The sequence below is a fragment of the Sceloporus occidentalis genome, unplaced genomic scaffold, assembly GCF_023333645.1.
Source record: "Sceloporus occidentalis isolate IW3139 unplaced genomic scaffold, rSceOcc1.0.p SCAF_6, whole genome shotgun sequence".
Lineage (NCBI taxonomy): Eukaryota > Metazoa > Chordata > Lepidosauria > Squamata > Phrynosomatidae > Sceloporus > Sceloporus occidentalis.
The window spans coordinates 135,404,086-135,425,097 of NW_028316986.1; the positions used below are offsets into that span (position 1 = coordinate 135,404,086).

Consider the following 21,012-nt stretch of genomic DNA (forward strand, 5'->3'; position numbering starts at 1 on the left):
CATTTAGTCTTATCATGCTCAGCTATTTTAATTATGTGAAATGGAAGTGGAAGCACATTTATGTCCATTTAGCAATTAGCTTTGCAAATTCACTATGTTCTGACTATGCACATGGAATTTATCAATGTTTGGTAGGATTTAATGATGGAAATATTATTTTTATTCTATTTTATTTTTATTGCCCTGTTTCCCTGAAAATAAGACATATCCATAAAATAAGCCGTAGCAGGCTTTCTAAGCTTTTGTGCAATATAATCCATACCCCCAAAATAAGACATAGTGATAGGCCCGGCGTGGAACAGAAGGGGGCAGGAAGGGCATGGAAAGATTGGGGCCAGTGGTTCTAAAGGAAATGGAGTTGCAAGAAATTCAGGATGGAATTCTGTGTTTGGAGAGTTATGATGATGTTCCAGAAGAAGACGACTTAACTATATTTGCATAAATGTAGATTGTTGTACCATACTTAATAAAAATAAGACATCCCCTGAAAATAAGCCATAGTGTGTCTTCTTGAGGAAAAATAAATATAAGACAGTGTCTTATTTTCGGGGAAACACGGTATATGCCACCTTTCTCATAGCAGTGTGCCAAAGCATTATTCAGGTTATTCAGTTGTTATAGTACATTTAATTTTTGTCAGTAGAGTCCTGAGAGACATGTAAATTAGAATACGTTTGGTCAGTCATCTAACAGTTCCAGATGCCTTTATGCAGAGTGACAGTTGCCAAACTATATTCATGTTTTCACCTGTTATAACTGGCTCTCAGTTTAATTTTGGGCTGATTTTAGCTCCTTTCCTGGAAGCAGTATTTCTGGTTGTTTAGTTTTCTTTGAAGATCTCTGTGTTTTGACTAGAGTAAGAATGAATTATAAAGTATGCATGCACAGAGGTTGGAATCAAGTTTTTGTTTTAAGATTGAAAAATACTGGCTTGAAATGGTAATTTTTATATGGATAAATATATATATTTTTTTCCTAACAGGGATCTGCGATTTAATAGAATCAAAGAAATCCAACCTGGTGCATTCAGACGCCTTAAAAATCTAAATACATTGTAAGTTTTATTCCTGACAGAACTTACTTTCTCTTTTGCAAACCCTGTTTAACCATTTATTATTCTCACCTTCACCTAACAAGATTAACCTCATCAAGGCTACTGAGATTTTTCTGTTTATTTTCAAGTAATTTTTACATTATTTGTGTTTTCCTATGGACTGATATGTTTTATACTTAATTAATATTCTATAGTCTGCACAAAGTTCATTGACAAGTCTAATGTTGGTGAGAAAATTACATTCTTGTTATGAAAAGGAGGGAAAAAATAAATTTAGTATTACAATTGTTCCCCCACATTTTTGGGAGTTAGGGGCACAACCTCCTCTCCACCCAAAATGGAACAACCACTTTTTATTTAAATAGAAATAAAAAATGTAAATACTATTTTTTTTAACCCAAGAGGGCATTTCCCTAGGAATCTCTAGGTCCTCCAGTGCAACTCTGTAGTTAATTTCCATTGGAATTTCATTGGAGGAACTAGAGATTTCTACAGAAAACATATTAATGAAATCCACGAATCATAAAATCCATGAAAAATTCAGAGAATGTGGGGGGTCAACTATACTGCATATCACTTAATAATAGCAGGTTGGGTTGCCAGGAGCAGCCTTTGGTGCCTAACTGAATTCTGACCACCAATATGTATTAAATGTAAAAATCAGTGATTTAACTGTCAGATGAGCTTGAGTATGAACTGCTGCTTAAGTATCACATCAAGCTTTATTTGAGTATTTTTTACAATACTCAAATAACCTACTGCCCTTCAGATGTAATGGATGACAAAGCCCAGAGTCCCTAACCAGCCTGGCTAGGTGGTCAGAGTTTATGTGAGATGCCTGGGCCTTGCTGCCAGAGATGCTGGGCTAAGCCTGCTGGTGCTTTAGAAAGAGAAACTCCCCTGCTCCCCCGATGCTCCCAACCTGTCATTCGCTGTTTCTCACTCTTAAAACAGACATAGACACACAGTCACCTCACATTCAATCCCCTTTACTTTTTAAAACATGAAGCCTAACCTCCTCCTATAACTCAATCTGTGTGGATAAGGAAATCCTTCCTTCTTGACAGAACAGAGAGCTACTCTAGCTGGTGTCAGTGGCATCTCTGTGAGGGTGTGTGTGGGGGGGGGGGGTGAGGACTGCACCAGGTGACATGCCAGAGGAGTGGTGACACCCGGTTGGGCCCTCCTCCCCCTTCAGTGCAGAGGGGCAAATGTATGCCCTTTCTGGGTGACACCTTGTGCACTGGGTGACACTCAAGCTAGTGATGCCACTGGCTGGTGTTACTCTATGGTTCTTGAGAAATTAAGCTTGGAGAACAAGAACCCCCACTCTAGCCTACTGTACCTTCACCATGGTTTTGGCAAGGACAGTGGGTGCAGGGAGAAAATTGATAGTGGTTGTGTGTCGGGGAGATACTGACATACTTGTTGGACTTCAGGAGAGAACCCAAATAATGTCAACACTCTGTGGTCCATAGGTTGCTTACATTGGCTCTAATAAATATTAGAGGAGGGGGAAAAGCAAAGGAAATAATTCCATTCCAGTATAAATAAAAATAAAATATAAGTATAAATAAAATTCAGATTACAGTTGCATGGAATCACTTTAAGCAGGTTTCCACTTGTCTACAAAATTTATATAGTGAAACTACCGGGATGCAATGTTTCTTGTAAATGTAGTGTGGAAGATTTAGCAAATAACTGTTTTCACTTAATTTCCAGACTTCTAAACAACAATCACATTAAAAGAATACCAACTGGAGCATTTGAAGACCTTGAGAATCTAAAATATCTGTAAGTTGAAACATTTTTAAAGAGGGGGTGGATATGAGGTATGTTCTAAGTTCTGTGGGAAAGCTATTTTTTCATTTACAAAATACATGTGGAGGAAAAGTGGGTGAGGTTATGACAGCATTTTATTTACTATCATAATGCTCACTTCAGCTCATCCAAGACTGAACATGAATGTACCATACTGTATTAAAATTAAGAATAACTTTAAAGGGACTTCTAAATATATTTTAAGAATAAGATTGTCAAAGCACCATAAGGCTTAAGATATGGCAAACCAACACATATGAGCTTACCATACAGTGTCTTTAATTTTAATTATGTTCATGTGACTGTCACAGTATCATAAATCATATTATTAAACCGGTACTTCCAAGGTGTGTTTATGATCTTTCAATCACTGACATGGGTGAGAAGCTGAATCTCCACCAGTAACAATATTGTATATGGAAAGACTAGAAAAATAGTGAATACTTTTGGGAGTCCAAAGGAGAATGGGGTAACTTCCAGTTACTACCATAGCTGCACCATAAAATGCCATGCCAGAATTTCCAAGAATTCTATCCTATTGATAATGAACAGTGGAACAGATGTGATTCTCTGGCACCAGGAAAATAGGTTCTAGCATCCTTATCAAAATGATGACAAAATATTGGCAGCTGTCAATAGAATCATAGAGTTCGAAGAGACCACAAGGGCCGTCCAGTCCAACACTTTTCAGAAAACAAGCTTGCTCCATCTTCAATATGACATCCTTTCAAATATTTAAACATGGTTATCATGTCACTGCTTAGCCTTCTCTTCTCCAGTAGAATAAGAAGTGTTATTTTGTTTTCAGTAGTATGAATAGATAGCTTATGCTTAAGTTTGGCAGTTTAAGGATATAAAGCAGCTGGAAGCAAACTGGGAAAATAAAGCTGCCTGTTAGCAACTTACTTGTAAGCTATGGTACCTGGGGTAAGCTTTTTGGGTCTTTGGGGAGGTCTCCACACATTTCACCCTGAGTTCCTCAGGAGTGTAAAACTCTCACATTTGTCTGTTGCTGATGCTGGTTGCTATCCAACTCCCCTACCGCTGATTCCAGTAGCAACCACTGGATGGCAATCAAAAGGTCTCCCCACAAGTGGGCAGCGAAGAACACACCCACCTCACCACTGATGCTCAAGTCACAGCCATGTGCCCCTATGTGCCCAGTTCTGCCACCCTGGCAAATATTAAAACAGGTTACACCCACTTTCCCTAATCTGCTCCCACTTGATCATCATGAATTTGTGGAAACACAGCCAACTCTGCTCCCACCTTACTTTCCTCCCCTTTTCCAAAGCAGAAGCATCAGCACAACACTGCCAGCCAACATCACCCCTCAGCTCACTGCTAGGCCTTTGCTTCTGTGCATCGATTTCTGCTTGGCCTTCTCCCTGAGGCATTGATCTCTCTCAGCCTTCTCCATTGATTGTCACCATCCAAAGATGAGGTCACAAGGTGGGGCTTATTAGCTGTCTTTGCTTCAGCACCTCTCAGCCTGACACATAGCACCATGCCAAAGGTGGTTTGCGGGCCTCCATTTCAAGGCCAGCAAGGATAGCCTCTCCCCTGCAGCCACAGGTATACTTGCAGGTTTAGGGCTGAATTTTAGTTTCAGTAGTTCCTGCTAGATGGTTCATGCTTAAACTTGGAAGTTCAAGGACATAGAGACAACTGGGAAAAGAAAGAGGAAAGAAATTTTCTTCCTGTCAACTTCCTGTCAACCTGCAAGTATACCTGTTCTCACATCTACTAGGGTGGGAAATGGTCATAACTGCACAGTTCAGTGTCTTTTGTTTGTTTCTGCTCTATCCTATGAGTCTACATTTAAGTTCTCTCACCTGGATGTGTTCACTCCAGCCCAGAGGAATAGCTGTGAGGTTTGCATGGGTTAGGTTGAGTAGAATTTGTTGTTTAAGGTCCCAGTTCTATCATTTGCCATGGGAGATATTGGAACCCATAATATAAAGGGCTGTAATGATTTCCTTTATTGTAGACCCTTACAGGCACTTTGCTCTTCACCTTTCTGGCAGGCCTCACATATTGTTGTAGACTATCTTCTGCATGGAATTTCCAACAATAAAGCTTATCTTATAGCAGTGATGTGTCTCAGTTTTTGATATCTCGGTGAGATCTGTAACTGCAGCCATTTCTAGCTCAGAACAAGCAACTACTATGTGCTGCTTCATTATTCTTGCTAGTGGGGACGACTCAAGTATCCATCAACCTAGACTTCCCATTTGCCTTTCTTCTAGGGAACCAGAGTTTGAAGTTGGTTTATAACCCAAGTTTTTTAGAAGAGCAACAAGCCAGGGTTCAGGCTTAGACTTAACGCGTCTCCTCCCTGATAAATGTCTGGTTGCTTTTGCTGCTGCCATTTGTGGGAGGAACCAAGTGGCAGTGACGGGGCACTGTGTTGGACTTTCTGCTCCTTGCTGATAAGCCAGAATTCTTAACAATTTTGGCTTAGTGTTTTCTGCACATTCAGCCAATGTGAGTATTAAAAGGTTCTATCTTATTAAGTGTGGCCTGATAAGCTAATACTTTGTGGCTCAACATATATTTGCCTTGGCCAACATACTTCTGACTGTGCAAGAATTACCCTTCTATTGACAATGAGGCTTTTTTGGAGGGGGAATCAGGTTACAGATTGAGATTAATCCATTAGAGTTCCTTTGCCTGTATTTAGGAGCTTGCTCTTATCTCTTATTTTCTCAGAGTCCATGTGAAAGTGAGATTAGAAATCAGCATCAGCATTAGTGGATCTTTGTATAAGTGATATGGTCAGAATGACATAGTTGCTGAACTTCCTACACATTCTTCCAGATGGCTCAGTACAAGAGCCAGATCTCCCACTCTCTTGGCAAATCTAATGAGGCCAGTAAGGACAAAGTATATGACAAGGTCTGCTGGGTAATGCCTCTAGAATCAATATTTTCAGGAATGGCTCATGCCAAAAACCCAAAGGGTACCATCATAAAATAAGTGGTCAGTGGTAAAACAGGTAAGTTATAAATTAGAACAGCAATGGAAAAGATCAAAATGCTTAGGCTCATTATATACCACAAAATGGATTGACAAACTGAGCAGTTTTAAATTGACACAGAAAGGTTGACAGTGTAGATCAGGGGTCAGCAACCTCCGGCCCACGGGCCGGATCCAGCCGGTGGGTGCCTTTCCACCGGCCCCCGGTCCCTCCTGCCGCCATTTTGTCCTTCAAAATGGTGGCGAAGTCGCGCGAGATTTCGCTGCCATTTTGAAGGGCAAAATGGCGGCGCCCATTAAGAGGCCCGCTGTGGTCTCCGGAGCCCTGAAACGGGGCTCCAGGTGCCGCACCGGGCCTCTGGGAGGGCCGCTGCGGCCTCCGGAGCCCTGAAATGGGGCTCCAGGAGCCGCACCGGAGCTCTGGGAGGCCCGTTGCCGTCGCTGTGGCCCTCCAGGAGGGCTCCGACGGCGGCAGCGGGCCCCTGGGAGGCCAGTTGCCGTCGCTGGGCCCTCCAGGAGGGCTCCGACGGCGGCAGTGGGCCCCTGGGAGGCCAGTTGCCGTTGCTGGGGCCCTCCAGGAGGGCTCCTGTGACAGCAGCGGGCCTCCCAGAGGCCCGTTGCCTTCGCTAGGGTACTCTAGGAGGGCTCTGGCGGCGTCAGCGGGCCTCCCAGAGGCCCGTTGCCTTCGCCGGGGTCCTCCAGGAGGGCTCTGATGACGGCAGCGGGCCCCTGGGAGGCTCGTTGCCTTCGCTGGGGTCCTCCAGGAGGGCTCCAATGGCGGCAGCGGGCCCCTGGGAGGCTCGTTGACTTCGCTGGGGTCCTCCAGGAGGGCTCCAATGGCGGCAGCGGGCCCCTGGGAGGCCCGTTGCCTTCACTGGGTCCTCCAGGAGGGCTCCCAACGGTGGCAGCGGGCCCATGGGAGGCTCATTGCCGTCGCAGGGTCCCTCCAGGAGGGCTCCAGCAGCGGCAGTGGGCCCCTGGGAAGCCAGTTGCCGTCACTGGGGCCCTCCAGGAGGGCTCTGGCAGTGGCAGCGGGCCCCTGGGAGGCCAGTTGCTGTCCCTTGGGCCCTCCAGGAGGGCTCCTGCAACAGCAGCGGGCCTCCCAGAGGCCTGTCGCCTTTGCTGGGGTCCTCCAGGAGGGCTCCGGCGGCAGCAGCAGGCCCCTGGGACGCCAGTTGCCGTCGCAGGGGCCCTCCAGGAGGGCTCCGACGGCGGCAGCGGGCCCCTGGGAGGCCAGTTGCCATCGCAGGGGCCCTCCAGGAGGGCTCCGACGGCGGCAGCGGGCCCCTGGCATCAGGGGCCAGCAAAGACGGGGAGGCCTCCAGCGCTGGCGGTCCCCGCCGGCTCTTTCCCGGCCTCTGACAGGGCCTGGGGCCCCATCAGGGGCTGGCAAAGAGGAGGTGGCCTGGCCCCTGGGGGTGGAAGCTCCACCCCCCGGCTTCGGCCCCCCCAGTTGTCTGAGGGACAACAACCCAGCCCCCGGCTCAGAAAGGTTGCCTACCCCTGGTGTAGATTGCAATTGGCAAGAGCTGGCATTAGTTACATTGGGAATACAGTATACTGTATATACTCATCTATAAGTCTAGAAATTTTAGTCCTAAAATTGACTCCAAAAACCTAGATTGACTTAACTCTTATTAAAAAGGGAACCATCCCCTGATTAAAGGCAAGAGTTCAATCTGTACTGGAAGCACTGACCTTCCTCTACTCTCTCTTCCATCCAGCCTCTAGTGTGAGCCAAAACAGTTATGCCCGCCATAATTTTGTAGGTTCTTTGGCATTGTTTTCCTTGCTTCATCATTTAGGTCCTTTTTTTGCATGAACCTAAGTTTTACCCTTGACTTATCCACGGGTCATATCAAAATCCATAATTTTGACCCCAAAACCTGCCCTCGACTTATACATGAGGTCGACTTATAGTCGAGTATATACGCTAGTCCATTATAGAAACCAAGGAATTTGGGGAGGGGGGGTATAAAAGAACATCACATTCTGTTCACGGTCTAACTGTACATTTGGGGGTTGAATAGAAGATGAAGGCTTAATTAGGACTGCCAAAGAAGCAGAAGTTGAGAATAGAAGCTAGTCAGGGCTTAAGAAATTCCAGAAAGTGCAGAAGGTGATGAGAAGATTTTGTTAGTGTTGGCTGAGATCTCTGCCTCTATACTCTAGAGAAGAGCAAAAATAACAATAGTAAATTTTGAAGAGGAAGAACCATAATTGAATAAAAGAGTGAATTTGGAAGTGAGAGTCAGAAGGAAGCGGAGGGGGGGGGGGGCAGTACTTCATTTCTAAGCACCCAGTGCTATCTGCTTGAGAACAACTTTAGTCCAGAAAATGAGTTGAAAGTACTCTTGCCACTTCTTTGGACAGGCTGCTCAACTGATTTCACTTTCTTTGGCAAGAGGCTATGGTTTACATAGCCATTTGTAAAGCTGAACCAATACAGAGTATTCTCATATGTTAAGCATATACAGTACATACATTAAGATTACAATTAGAGATTAAATATATTGCTGTTTCAGAGTGTTATGTAAGTGCTAAAGTGTAAGTAAATGTCTATGCTTACTCTAGGAAATGATTCCAAAGGTTTGTTCTTAGGATTATATCCATTATTTATAAACACTTTTATGTGAGACATTTATTTTTTTTTAAATGTTTACTGGACCTGGCATTTCAGAAAACGTTTGATTTAACCTCATCCTTTCCTTGTTTGGTTATATACGAACTTTGCGTTTGAGCAAGTAATTTATAGGGCAGGAGGCATCTACGATTTTTTTGTGTACACTTTCCCAGAAGATCAAAAAAAGATTCAAATACCTCCTGTGCTGTATTTACCCAGTCACTGTAGATGCCAATCATTGGCCCGTTACAGACCGCCCAAAAGGGGCGGTCTTGGGCCGCTGCCAGTTGCAGCGCGGAGGAGCCGCAGCAGCCAAACCGTGCGACTCCTCTGCGCTGCAAAAAAGGAGTGCAGAAATCGCACTCCTTCCGGCAACCCGCGATGGCTTTTCCGGGTTTAGACGTCCGGACGCTGTGCGTCTGTTACGTCAAGATGGCCGCACCCGTCTGTATAGGGCGCCGCCATCTTGCCGTACGGAATACGCGCAAGGGGCAAGGCGCGTCCGGAAGCGCCGCCCCTCGCGCGTATTCCTGGCGCAACAACGGCACCGCTTAGGCCCGTCTGTAAGGCGCCTTAGTCTCCCTCATAAACATGGGATTAATATATTAAGAAATGTGACAGATCTTTTCATTTACATGCATACATGATTGACTTAGTATTTTAAATATCAAATATGGTCATACCTCTGTATCGTGGGCTTGCCATCTGCAGATCTGAGCACCTGCAGGCAGCAAGCTCTGTTTCCCCAATGGCAGCACATGCATGTGGCTATGCTAGCAGGCATGCACATATCACACTGCCTTTATGGAGAACAAGACTTGAATTCCTGCACTATTTTCTGTCTGTGGGGGCAAGGTCCGGAACAGATCCCCTGCAGATACGGAGGTCCAACTGTAGTTAATGGGGGAGTATTCGGCAGTCGTTGTACTTTAAAATAGAAAGATGTTTAAATTGATAATTGGAGATAAAATATATTTGTAGATTTCTGTACGTGGTCAGTCATACAACCCCTCCCCCCTTTAAAGTGTATGAAGCAGAGTATGAGGAACAAAAACAACAACACCCTTTTCATACCAGGAAACCACTTTTTGATGTGCTAGTATGTACGTTTCATTTAACTTTTTGTATGTTCTCCCTTTTGTTAAATTTATTGAAAAATAAACTGCATTAACAAAACCTGTTACATTGCTCTTGTCATATGTTTGGTTTAGATTTTTTAGTCTTTCAGTTGCTAATGTTTGTGGTCATATACTTAATGTTTAGCAAGTGCTTTGCACAAAATCTTATGGTGAAGTTGTAGTTGGTTATATTTATCAGGGCTGCAAACAACTCAATTCATTGACAAATTTGCCATACTGCCCCTAGTAATGCTTACCTTGTTGAATAGCTTCTTTAACCTTTCAGAGACACATTGTCTAAATCTGGGGTGCTTCAGTGAAGTAGCATCATCTATATTTAGGTTGTGCATTTATTTGGATATTATTTTTATCCGCTAATATTTTGAGAACAGGAGAGGACAGTTTCAGGTATAATACATTCTACACATGGAGTAACAGTACAAACATTTTTGCAGTGGATCAACTTAATGATGATAATAATGATCCCACTCTTATAAGTAGTTATCCCCGCCATAGTCCTCTAAAGGACATGATTCTTTCTGTATTTCTGGTCTGTAAGTACAGATGTAGCAAGATTGCAAATAGAAATGAAAGCCATTTTGAGGTATCATTTAAATTCCTTCACAGTTTCTGTGTGGATCCTAGAAGCCATGGCACACATGTAACAAGTGTTATTTGGTTGTTTATACATGTCTTGTTTTGTTGCTTTCTAATGTGTATTTGGAATACTGTCCTCATGTGTCACTTTAATTCTTCCCCACATTAATGTAGCTGTTGTTTGTGTATACTAATATTACTGATTGTTTCTTGTTTCAGCTATTTGTACAAGAATGAAATCCAGTCAATTGACAGGCAAGCATTTAAAGGACTTGCCTCTCTAGAACAACTGTAAGTGCCTTTTCTCTTCTGTGCTGTCATCTGCTGGGTTGCCTCAGAGGAAAAGTGCACGTTTTGTTCAACATTTTTTGCTTGCATGCTTTGCATGTCTGCACAGAATGGGTCTTTAGTCCAATGTGGCTGCAGTCATTGGCACCCAGGAAACATGTTTGTCAGACTCTTTCCTTCTACTTATTCTATTTCAAGACTATCAATCCACATTTCAGTCATTTTCAAGGACAACCACAATTTAAATGACCAACATTAATTACAGGGGTATAGCCAACATTGGAGATTTGCTCATGCAGTTGAAAAATTCAGTGTAAGTGTAAGTCCATGTCCCCTGCCCTCTGGATTTGGTTTTCAGGAGGAGGAGAAAGGGAGAAAGTTCTAAGACTTTGCCATTATCATTTAGGATCAGGATTGCAGTTTCTAATACTATGGGTTTTTATTTGAGTAAGCCAATACTTTTGCCTCAGAAATGTCCACCTGAGCTGCAATTTGTTTGTGGCAGCTCTTGGCAACTTTTTTATATGAAAAAATCCTCACATTCAGATTAGCTTTTAGTGAAAAACTATCTGAATTTTAAACTTTACTTCTGCTATAGACAACAGGCTTCTAATATATTATCACTATTCCATCAAAAACAACTGGCTTTGTGCCAAAGTTGTCATGGGGAATTTTGAGGTGCTGCAATTAAACATCTTGGTCTGCATTCACTGTAACACTAACAGCTATTACTGTAACACACACTTTCCTATGTGTTATAGCCACCCAAAAATATACTCCACAGGATTTCCCAACCTTCTGGAACAGATTCTAAGAATCCAAGGTTGCTGCAAGGGGGGGAGTTAGCCTATTTGTGCTAATTCCATGAGTGATATGACACTGTTGAAACCCGTAGGAGTTTACATCCACGCTGCAGAAATAATTCAGGTTGACACCACATTAACTCTGATGGCTTGGTGCTATGGAACTCTGAGAATTGTTGTTTGTTATGGTACCAGAGCACTCTAACAGAAAAGGTTAAATATCTCCCCAAACTACAATTCCCAGAATTCCATACCATTCAGCTATGGCTGTTAAAGTAGTGTCAAACTGGATTATTTCTACAGTACATACATATGCAGCCTAAATCTACTTATTAGACCAAGCCAGAATAGACCAATTGAATTAACAATATTTATCTAAGTGTTGCTTTACACTAAGGAATTTGGAGCAATTGGGACTAAAAACTGGAATTAGGTCTGCATGTATTAATTGTATCCATGCCTAATCCTGTGTTACACATTTTTATTGAAACAATATTAAATTTAGTCAGAAAAGCAGCCATCTAATAGTCTGAGGCATGCTGTTTCTGATCTGAAGGCTCTGGTTAGCTATTGTAATCAGTTACCCTGCATAGATATATCCTTTCAAAATTTCTCGTTAAATTGATTTGATATAGATCATTTTATCTGGTTCATTGTGCTAAATTAGTAGAATTCTTAAAACACATGTGTTTTGTACAGCACTGGTGAATCTTAGTTTACTGTTAACAAAGCTGTATACTGGTCATTGTTTGGCATTTTGTCCAAACCTGGACTTCTGACTTACTGTATATTTTTAAAAGTAGGATTAGAAACCTGGCTTTGGAACCAGTCCTAGGATCCAGTGTGGTACAACTTTTGGTTGTACTTTTTTCATGCTTCTGTATATGAGAATATCCAATACTTTCTTACAATAAGGACACATCCAATACTTGTAGTTCCCTCCATTTACAGCATGCTAAATGTAGCTTTCCATTGAGCCAGAGCTCACAGAGTGTACAAGAAGCCTCCTACCCAGATGTTGGAACTGCCACTTCCTGGCAGCTTTATCTTCCCTCTTTAATTTTTTAAAGCCTACCTCCTACATTAACTACACCAGTGGGAATAAATAGGGTACTAGGATTAAATAGGGTGAATTCTGGGCTAAAAATACTTGGTTTGGCAACAAAAAGCCAGGAACCTACTTTTGCACAACATACTAAGCAAAGCATTTTAGCTTGTCATCCAAACAGAATGAACCAAGAGTGAGCAAATGGACTGCATGCACCAGCATTTACCTTGTTCATGTTAAGAAAAGATTTACAAGTATCCTGGCTTAGCGTTCTATGAATGTGACTTCTCTCCCATACATATGGTTTCTTCTTAGCCATTTTTCAGCAGTGCTGCAGTAGAAGTTTTATTTCACGCTACATAGGAAAAAGTTTTGCTGTAAATTGAAGATGAAATTTAAATTAACACATTGTGCATATGGCTGCCAACATCAGTTATACCAAGTGATAAGCACTTAAAGCATGACTTGAGATCATCAGCTTCACTTCTTATATATTTTTATTTAGACTTGAATGGAATTCCAGATACTTAATACTGATATAGACAGTTTTATGTCTAGATATAAAGTGTGAAACGGTGAATGCTATAAAGGCTTGCATATTTTTGCTAGTCCAGTTGGAGCAACCACTTTTTCCAACTTGTTCTGGCTTTGGGGAACATTGTACTTCTTAAATGTGCATGATTGTGCTTTTAAAAATTGCATGCAAGAATTAAAAATTAACATCAGTGGAACATTTGCTCATGTTTCAGGTGGTGGTAAAATGTAATTGGTGGTGGCAGATTTTTATTTTTATTTTTTTTGGCCTAAGTATAGTTGTTAGTCTCAACTAGGGCAGACCCAAAGTTAATGCTTTGTTAATGTGTGTAACTATTGACATGCACAGTTTACTTGGATCCAGCCATCTCCTCTACTAAGTACTATACTAATATAGGCCCCTGATAATATTTTGCAGAATGCTGTTTCACTGTACAAAGAATGATGTAATTTTCATTTTCTTTTGTTATTAAGAAAATGTATTTCCTTAGTTTATTCACTGTGGCACATGAATCGGGGAATAACTGAACTTATAACAATTGTGTCTGAGGGATTTGTAGAATTTCTGTTTAGCATAATTTAATACAATCAGGTGATACTACTGCTCCTTTTGATCCTTCTTTCTTCTGAATGTTGGGGAGGAAATAGGCAAAGTTAATATGCCATGTATCCTATCATTTGCCATGGCATCCTATTATACTGTAACATAGTGCCTTTTCTTCTTATTGCTTTGAAATCACCAGCAAAATGTACACATTTCCCCACATCCCATGAGTTGTAGGTCCTGCCTTTTGCCTTCTTATTGGTTGTGAACCCTCAACCTTTATTTACATTTTCTATGGGCTATGTTTGAATTTGATCCTAGCTGTGGTTTTAAAAAAACCTTGTTTCAAACAAAAGCAGTACAGGAAGCTTGAAGCCCGTATCTGGATTGATTGGTTCCAGACTACAAATGGCTGTTACAGATTGGTCTCTTTTCAATTACACACTGAATTTATATTATCATGTAGAAAGTAAGGCATGAATCCTTGCATCACCATCTAGTTTTCATTGCAAGGAATGTTGATTTTAATGGAAGAGTCTTCTATCATGTGAACATCTGTCTCCAAACTGAAACAGCACTATTTTCATGAGTACTAATGCAGTGCATTCTCAACTCTCTATATCTATTGTAAAGTTAAAGTAGACAGAAGAATGCTCACAGAAGAAAATTGGCAGGCCAGATGTGGCCTAGCCCCACCTGCCATTCTCTCCTGAAAACTGTTGAGAACCATACTAGCTCCCCCAGAAAAACAAGAGGACCATTAAAAGGGGGAACCATTCAGATACATGAGTGATTAAGTAATCTTCCTTCCTATCTAAGACGGGCATTCTTGTTGTCTCATCGAACACCCCTGCATTCCTGTAGTCAGTTTAGACACAATCTGGAAACATGTTTAGTTTAGACATACTTTTTCTTATCCTTACCAATTTCCTTTCCAATAGCTTTTTGGTAGTTAGTAGAATGTCCTGTATTTTGTCATTTTTAGAAACATAAGGAAGGTATTCTCCATCCTATACTTGCTAGCAGTGGCCATTAAAATGGTTGCTGTGAACAGAAACATAGGCCAGTTACACACCGGCAGTTGGGACGTCCGCAGGACGTCCCATTTTAAAAAAGGGGCGTCTCTTCTAGACGCCCCTGGGTCTAATACGGACTGTGTCCGTACAATATGGCACCGGCCCTTCTACATGGCCGGCGCCATATTGACGTATCGGACGCTGAGCGTCCGAACGTCGCGTGGCGCTAATGACGTCACGAATGCGCCCTTGGGGCTTCACGACGTCATCAGTGTGCCGCGGAAAGAAGCTCCATTTTGGAGCTTCCTTTTTGCTCCGCGCGGGAGCTGCGCGGTGTGAGTGCTACGGCTCCCGCACGGAGCAGGCGGCGGCGGCGGTCTGTAGCCCGCCATAGACTTCTGGGTTGTAAAACAGTACCCCTTATTATTGTTCTGACATTTACTGAAATAGGAATACAATGTATTTTATGAAACTGAAGTGCATTTAATAGTTTACTGTGAACACATTTTTATGATGAATTCTGCTTATTGTTTGCTATGTTCTAGAAGGTTATAATGGTCTAATTAAACATTTCAGGAATGTGTTATAGGTTGAGTATCCCTTAACCGAAATACTTGGGACCAGAAGTGTTTGGGATTTTTGATTTTTTAAATTTTGGAATATTTTCATATATATAATCAGATATATTCGAGATGGGACCAAAGTATAAACAAGAAATTCACGAACGTTTCATATACTTCTGATACACATAAACTGATGGTAATTTTATGCACAAAATTTTCATAAATTTGTGCATGAAACAAAATTTATGCACATTGAACCAAAGGCAAAGCACTATCTCACCTACTCAAATGTTTGGCTTTTGGAAGATTTTGGATTTCTGGATAAGTGAGACTCAACCTGTATATGGAAATAATTTGAATAGTCCTTGGTTGTAGGAGTTATACATTTAAAGTGGAATTTTTCTTTCAGAAAAGAAAGAAAATTGTATCGCTTACTCTTCTCAATTAAACTACAATTATATCCATAATCCACAAAGCAGTAATGCATTTATTGGGCCAATCAAAGTGCACAAAATACATGTTGCAAGCTTTTGATGCTCCACTGGCTTCTTCATCAGGCAAAACTGTTAGAAACATAGGAGAAAGAAAAATATTATCTTAGTAACAGGCCTCATTTTGTCAAGATGTTGTGATTCTCAGTTAAGATTTCATTGGAGGGGGGATATCCAGGCAGGCCACTCCTCCATCTTTGGGAGACAAAGAGCTGCAAATTCCAGGAATTTGGACTTTGCTGCACAAAAAGATACTTCCTTTGAGATCCAGGTTGCCTCCTTTGGTAGGTAGAGAACATTGAAGTAAGTGCTGCTGCAAGATAGGCTGAAGTAAGTATTGCTGAAGGATAGTTTTGTGTCCAGATGAAACACGCCTGCTGTGTATGTGTTATATTTAATGGATTAAAAACAATTACAGAATAAGTGTGCGCACACACACATTCCTTTCTCGCATTCAGATTTGATGGGTACAGAGTTGTCCAGTATTTAATATGGAAATGACTCCCCCCCCCTCCCATTGTGTAGTGTTTCAATCAAGGAGGAAGCTGTGGCCAAAAAATAAGAGAGCCTGAAGTGATCAAGATATGGCATGAAATGTACAGTCATAGTACTTAGCATTTGTTCATCATAATCCTGAGAGTAGATGGTATCCAAGCAAAGAGAAAGCAAATTGCTCAGCAGACAAAAAAGGGGCTAAACCCACTTATTGGTTCCAGATACAAAAGACTTATTAAATCAGTGGGAACTTACATAATCATTGATTTACCATGTTCCTATTTATTCAGTGGGCTTACTCTAATTTGGACTAAGAATAGAAGCACCCATAGATTTTGATACCTACAGTAGATTCAGGAACCAAATGCTAGTGGATACCATTAGCCCACTGTACTATGTTTTAAGTTAACAGTTTTGTGAGTCCTGTTGATCCAACAGTTCTACTCAGCTGCGACTAATGGTTTTAGAATTTGGGATGGGAACTATGCAGCCCTACTTCCAGAGGTGATCAGACTGAAGTTGCATTATATCCTGACGTTGCATTCCAAGGAAGTATGGAGACAATATGATTTGTACCCCTGATTTAAGCTGTGGTACTTATAGAGATAGGTTTCATGCTACGGTATTTCTTTTTTGTTCCAAATGTTCTAGAAAAGTTAAGAATTGAGAATATCTGAGTAGATTAGGCAGTCTTTTTTAAAAGAAAAAACATAAATATTGCTTATAATTTTATTTTTAACTAATATGCACTCTTCATTAATTTATATTGCAATCTAATGTATAGCTGGAAGTAAATTTCACTGACTAGTGAGGTCTTGCTCCCGTTGCAAGTATACCCAGGATAACCACTTAATCACTCGGAGTATTTTTTTAGGTGCATGTACTAGTTTAGTGTGATTTCCTTGCTAGTAAGTATGCTTAAAATTTGAACTCTAGCTCAATCCTAGACCCATCTATATGATAGTAGATTCTATTGAAGCCACTAGGTTTTGGCACTAAGAAGGTTATAGGATTGGTCTGTAAGGCTGCTTTCCTAGGCATGTATCTGGGAACAAATTTTCTTGACAAGGAGCACTTAACTTTTGGGTAAACCTACATATGTTTGGTAAGTTATTAATTATGAAAAACAAACACAGTGACTTTGTACGAACATTAGCTTTAAAAAACTTAAAATATTTCAAAATAAAAAATGTATATCAGTTGAAACATATTCTATTAGACTAGGTTATTCTAATTTCTTTCTTTCTTTCTTTGAGAAGGTATTACTTAAAATTTCTTAAATGAAAAGCTGATGTTATATACAATTATTTTCTTTGGCTACAATTCTATGACCCTCAGGCTTGTTCCAAAACTGTCGGTGCTGCTTTCTGTACCTGAGAAAATAGATACTGAGAATTTATACTATCTGAAAATTGCTAATAGATGATATCAGTCTGCTCTAATATGGCATTCTCTGTTTTTATGTTTACTGTTTCACTGTCACATATCAAGGCTAGGGTTTTATGTTCGATGCCAGAAGACAGTTGGATCCATGTTCATTTTGCTTTAAAAAACAACTATAGCATTCTTTATTAAACATCTTTTCTATGTTCCCCCCACACCCAACAGGTATCTGCACTTTAACCAGATTGAAACATTGGAACCAGAATCATTTACCCATCTTCCCAAACTTGAAAGATTGTAAGTCCTCCCCCCCCCCCCCCCCCATTTCTTTTCTTAGTTCTAGGGAGCAGATCTTTTGCCCATCAGGTTTTAGCTATTTGAATACACGCAGGCATACATTCCTCATAGTGATTTCTTCTTGTTCTAGTTCTAGCTGAGGAGAATAGACGTTTCAGTGGCAGTGACAGAGTGCAAACAGTGACTCTGGGCACAGTGCCACCATGCTGCTCAGTACATCTTCTCGTGGTACTGTGTCTTTCAGTGTGAGATGCTGCCATCTGCATAAGCGTTTAATACCTGTCATTTACACATAATGATAAGTGAGAATTTTAAAGAATTTTGACTTTCTCAAGTGTTGCATTAGTGAAAAAAAGCCCTGTTACTTCTGTTTGGCTTCTCCCACCAGCCCATGCCTGCAGGAACATTTATATCACAAGGCATCATGGCTTGGTCCCCTGACAAATCCAAATCCCCAGCCAAGGTTTATTCTTGGTTTACGGGTCTCAGCTTGTTTGGATGTAACACTAACCTTGCAGTTCCTTTTTAGTTTAAACACTCTCACTCTTGGAAAGAGTTCCAACATGAATGAATGGGCTGTGTCAAGTTTTGAATGAAGTCTGGCTCATTCATAATAAGCCAGAATAGCCTGCAGTGTAGCTTTGGCAAGGTATAGAAATTATTTTCTGAGACTGTAGTGCTTTGCATGGTTACCTGTGGATGAGCCCCACTGAATTTGCTGAGACTTAATGTCCTGAGTAGTGGAAACATAAGTCTTAGTAACAGAAACATAAATGTATAATGCATTGCAAGAACAGCAATCTTTTAAAAAGGAAAACTTAGGAAGCATACCATATGTGGGGAAGCAATTTAAACTCCTAATTAATAAATGCAATATTTCAACAGATTTTTACACAACAACAGAATCTCTCATCTAATTCCTGGGACATTTAGTAATTTGGAATCTATGAAGCGACTGTAAGTAAAAGTATTTTTTCCCTTTAAACATTTACCAACTTGTTTTATAATCTATTACGTCTATTGTATTATCACCTGTTACCAGGCAGACTTAAATATTATTGATTCAGGCAACACTTACTCCTTGCTGACATGCCAGGATTTGAGGCCAAAAGTGAGCTAGGCCCATAATCTTAGTGCTCCACAGAGAATCTGCACTTGCCTTGGAGCAGATTTCTTACTCTTTTTCTGAAACAGGAGAAATGCAGAAAAGTAGATTATGCACACACGCATGCATGCATGTATGCATGCTCTCTGACACACACCAGATATTTTAGCTCATACTCCCTGATTTGACTGCAATGAACAAGGATCGCAAATCTGTAACCCAATATTGTTGTTCTAGCCTTGCCTCTGTTCCATTTCCTGTACTGACCTCTTGTATTCTGGTGCAATGAGTAATGGCATTATCACCATTAGATGTGTAAACTGTGGACCAAGCTAATGAAAATGTTTAACAGCCATAGTTAAACATAAGTCTGAACTTTCTTTTCATAGCTTCAAAATATTGTTTCATTTGTGGAGATTATCCCCCCCCAAAAAAAACCCCACACAAGAAGCACACTACCCAAACTTTAGTTCTATATGCTTCATCTTGATAACTAAAGCATCGTAGCCTAGACTAAATAATCATAGATTTTAACAGTTTTATGTCCTACTGTATGCCTTATGTACAGATTTCTTTTATCACTTTTATGGTTGTGCAGGAAGTGTTTCTGAAGATCTGCATGGACCATGGACTTCACCCAGCTTTTAAGAAAGTAGTAACAATATTATTTGTTTTGGAGTAATGACAGAACAGTAATTAAAGATTGCTTAGTCATTGATTAAACTATGGAAGTAAAAAATATCACATATTTGCCCTGTTTATTAATCAAATGTATTTGAAAACACTAGTTATAACCTGTAGGTCTAATTAGCTAAGAAAATTGATGTGAGGTTTAGCTTAGATGGTAGAATTTTGATTTGCTTCTTAGTGAGATCATCTACCTTATCCCTCTTTTGTGGTATGATTTCAAATCAATCAAATTCAGCAGAATCATCAGTGCTTTATGATGTTTCAAGACCGATTGATTTAGTATATTCATATCTCACATATATATCCCACCTTTCTTCAGTGATTGAATCCAGGTGGTGTACATGAGGGTTTGCAGTGCTCCTCCATCCTGGCTCTGACCAGATGCAAACGTGCTTAGCATCAGCAAGTTCATCATGTGCCCCCAGATCAGGAAGTCTTGATGGCTATTGTCCCCATTCTTTGCTAGCACATCCCTTGCTACAATTTGAGTCATCTTCATAGTTGAGTTATCTACAACTTGGCCATCTAAACACATTTTTATAATATACATCTTGATTCCCTTATTATTTCTTGAATGCTTTTCATATAATACCATAAATTCAATGTCAGTCTGATGTTGCTGCACCAGTAGGATGGAATTTCCTTCCTCTGACTGCAGGCCATGTAGCTACCCAAACACAATTCAAAAATGTTTCTCAACTCTACAGAACAAACTTGTGGAGTGGCTGCTGCTGCCACCGGGGTACACAAGCCCCAGCCTCCCTTCACTGCTCTACTCTGAGACTCAATTCCCTCTCTTCTTCTGTTACTCTCTCCCTCATGCATACTGATGGCACCTGCCACAATGTGCACACAAACCCCAATCTCCCATCCCCAGTTTCCCCTGGCAATCACTTTCCTTGCTTTTTCTCTTGCTGACTGTCCTGTGCGCACACCAATGTCAGCCACCTCCAGTGCATGTGTGAGCCTCAGCACCCCTCTCCACCCTGATATTCAGTTCCCTCTCTTTCTGTCTTGCTCTCTGCCCCACAGTGGTAGCAGTTGACTTCATGTGCACAGAGTGTAGTTAGTCTCAGTGTGGGGAGAGGAGGCTGTGACTTGCACAAGGGGCAAATGTCTTCAGTGTGTGCATGGAGTAGAGCACAAGAGAGGAACAGAGGCAAGTGAGTGTTGGGAGGCAGGGGCTTGTGTCCATGGCGGCAGCACTGGCTTCATTCAGTGTATGCACAGGGATGGTGGGGTGGAAGAGTTCAGATGACTCTTGAGCTTTATACACTGTGAAGTCCCTGTACATGGTATCATTAATATGTATAATGAAACTTTCTGATTTCTTCCAGGCGTCTGGATTCAAATGCACTTCACTGTGACTGTGAAATACTGTGGCTGGCGGACTTGTTGAAAACATATGCAGAGTCTGGTAATGCACAAGCTGCTGCTACTTGTGAATATCCGAGGAGGATCCAAGGAAGATCAGTAGCCACAATAACACCTGAAGAACTTAACTGTGGTGAGATGTCTTTACAGATGTAAATGTACCTCCTGCCATCTATTCATTAGGAAATT

The 21,012-nt window shown here is 41.2% G+C and overlaps 1 protein-coding gene across 2 annotated transcripts in view; it reads left to right on the forward strand.

The window, feature by feature from the left end:
- The window catches only part of LOC149311428 (peroxidasin homolog), a 103,861-nt gene that overhangs the window by 38,421 nt on the left and 44,428 nt on the right, over nucleotides 1-21,012 (forward strand). The window contains exons 2-7 of one of the 2 annotated variants that reach the window (XM_089531041.1): nucleotides 983-1,054; nucleotides 2,777-2,848; nucleotides 10,412-10,483; nucleotides 17,583-17,654; nucleotides 18,540-18,611; nucleotides 20,787-20,956. In XM_089531041.1, the coding sequence (XP_089387167.1) occupies nucleotides 983-1,054; nucleotides 2,777-2,848; nucleotides 10,412-10,483; nucleotides 17,583-17,654; nucleotides 18,540-18,611; nucleotides 20,787-20,956 (530 nt within the window). The remainder of the gene's footprint in view (nucleotides 1-982; nucleotides 1,055-2,776; nucleotides 2,849-10,411; nucleotides 10,484-17,582; nucleotides 17,655-18,539; nucleotides 18,612-20,786; nucleotides 20,957-21,012) is intronic. The other variant, XM_089531043.1, reaches the window with a different exon arrangement.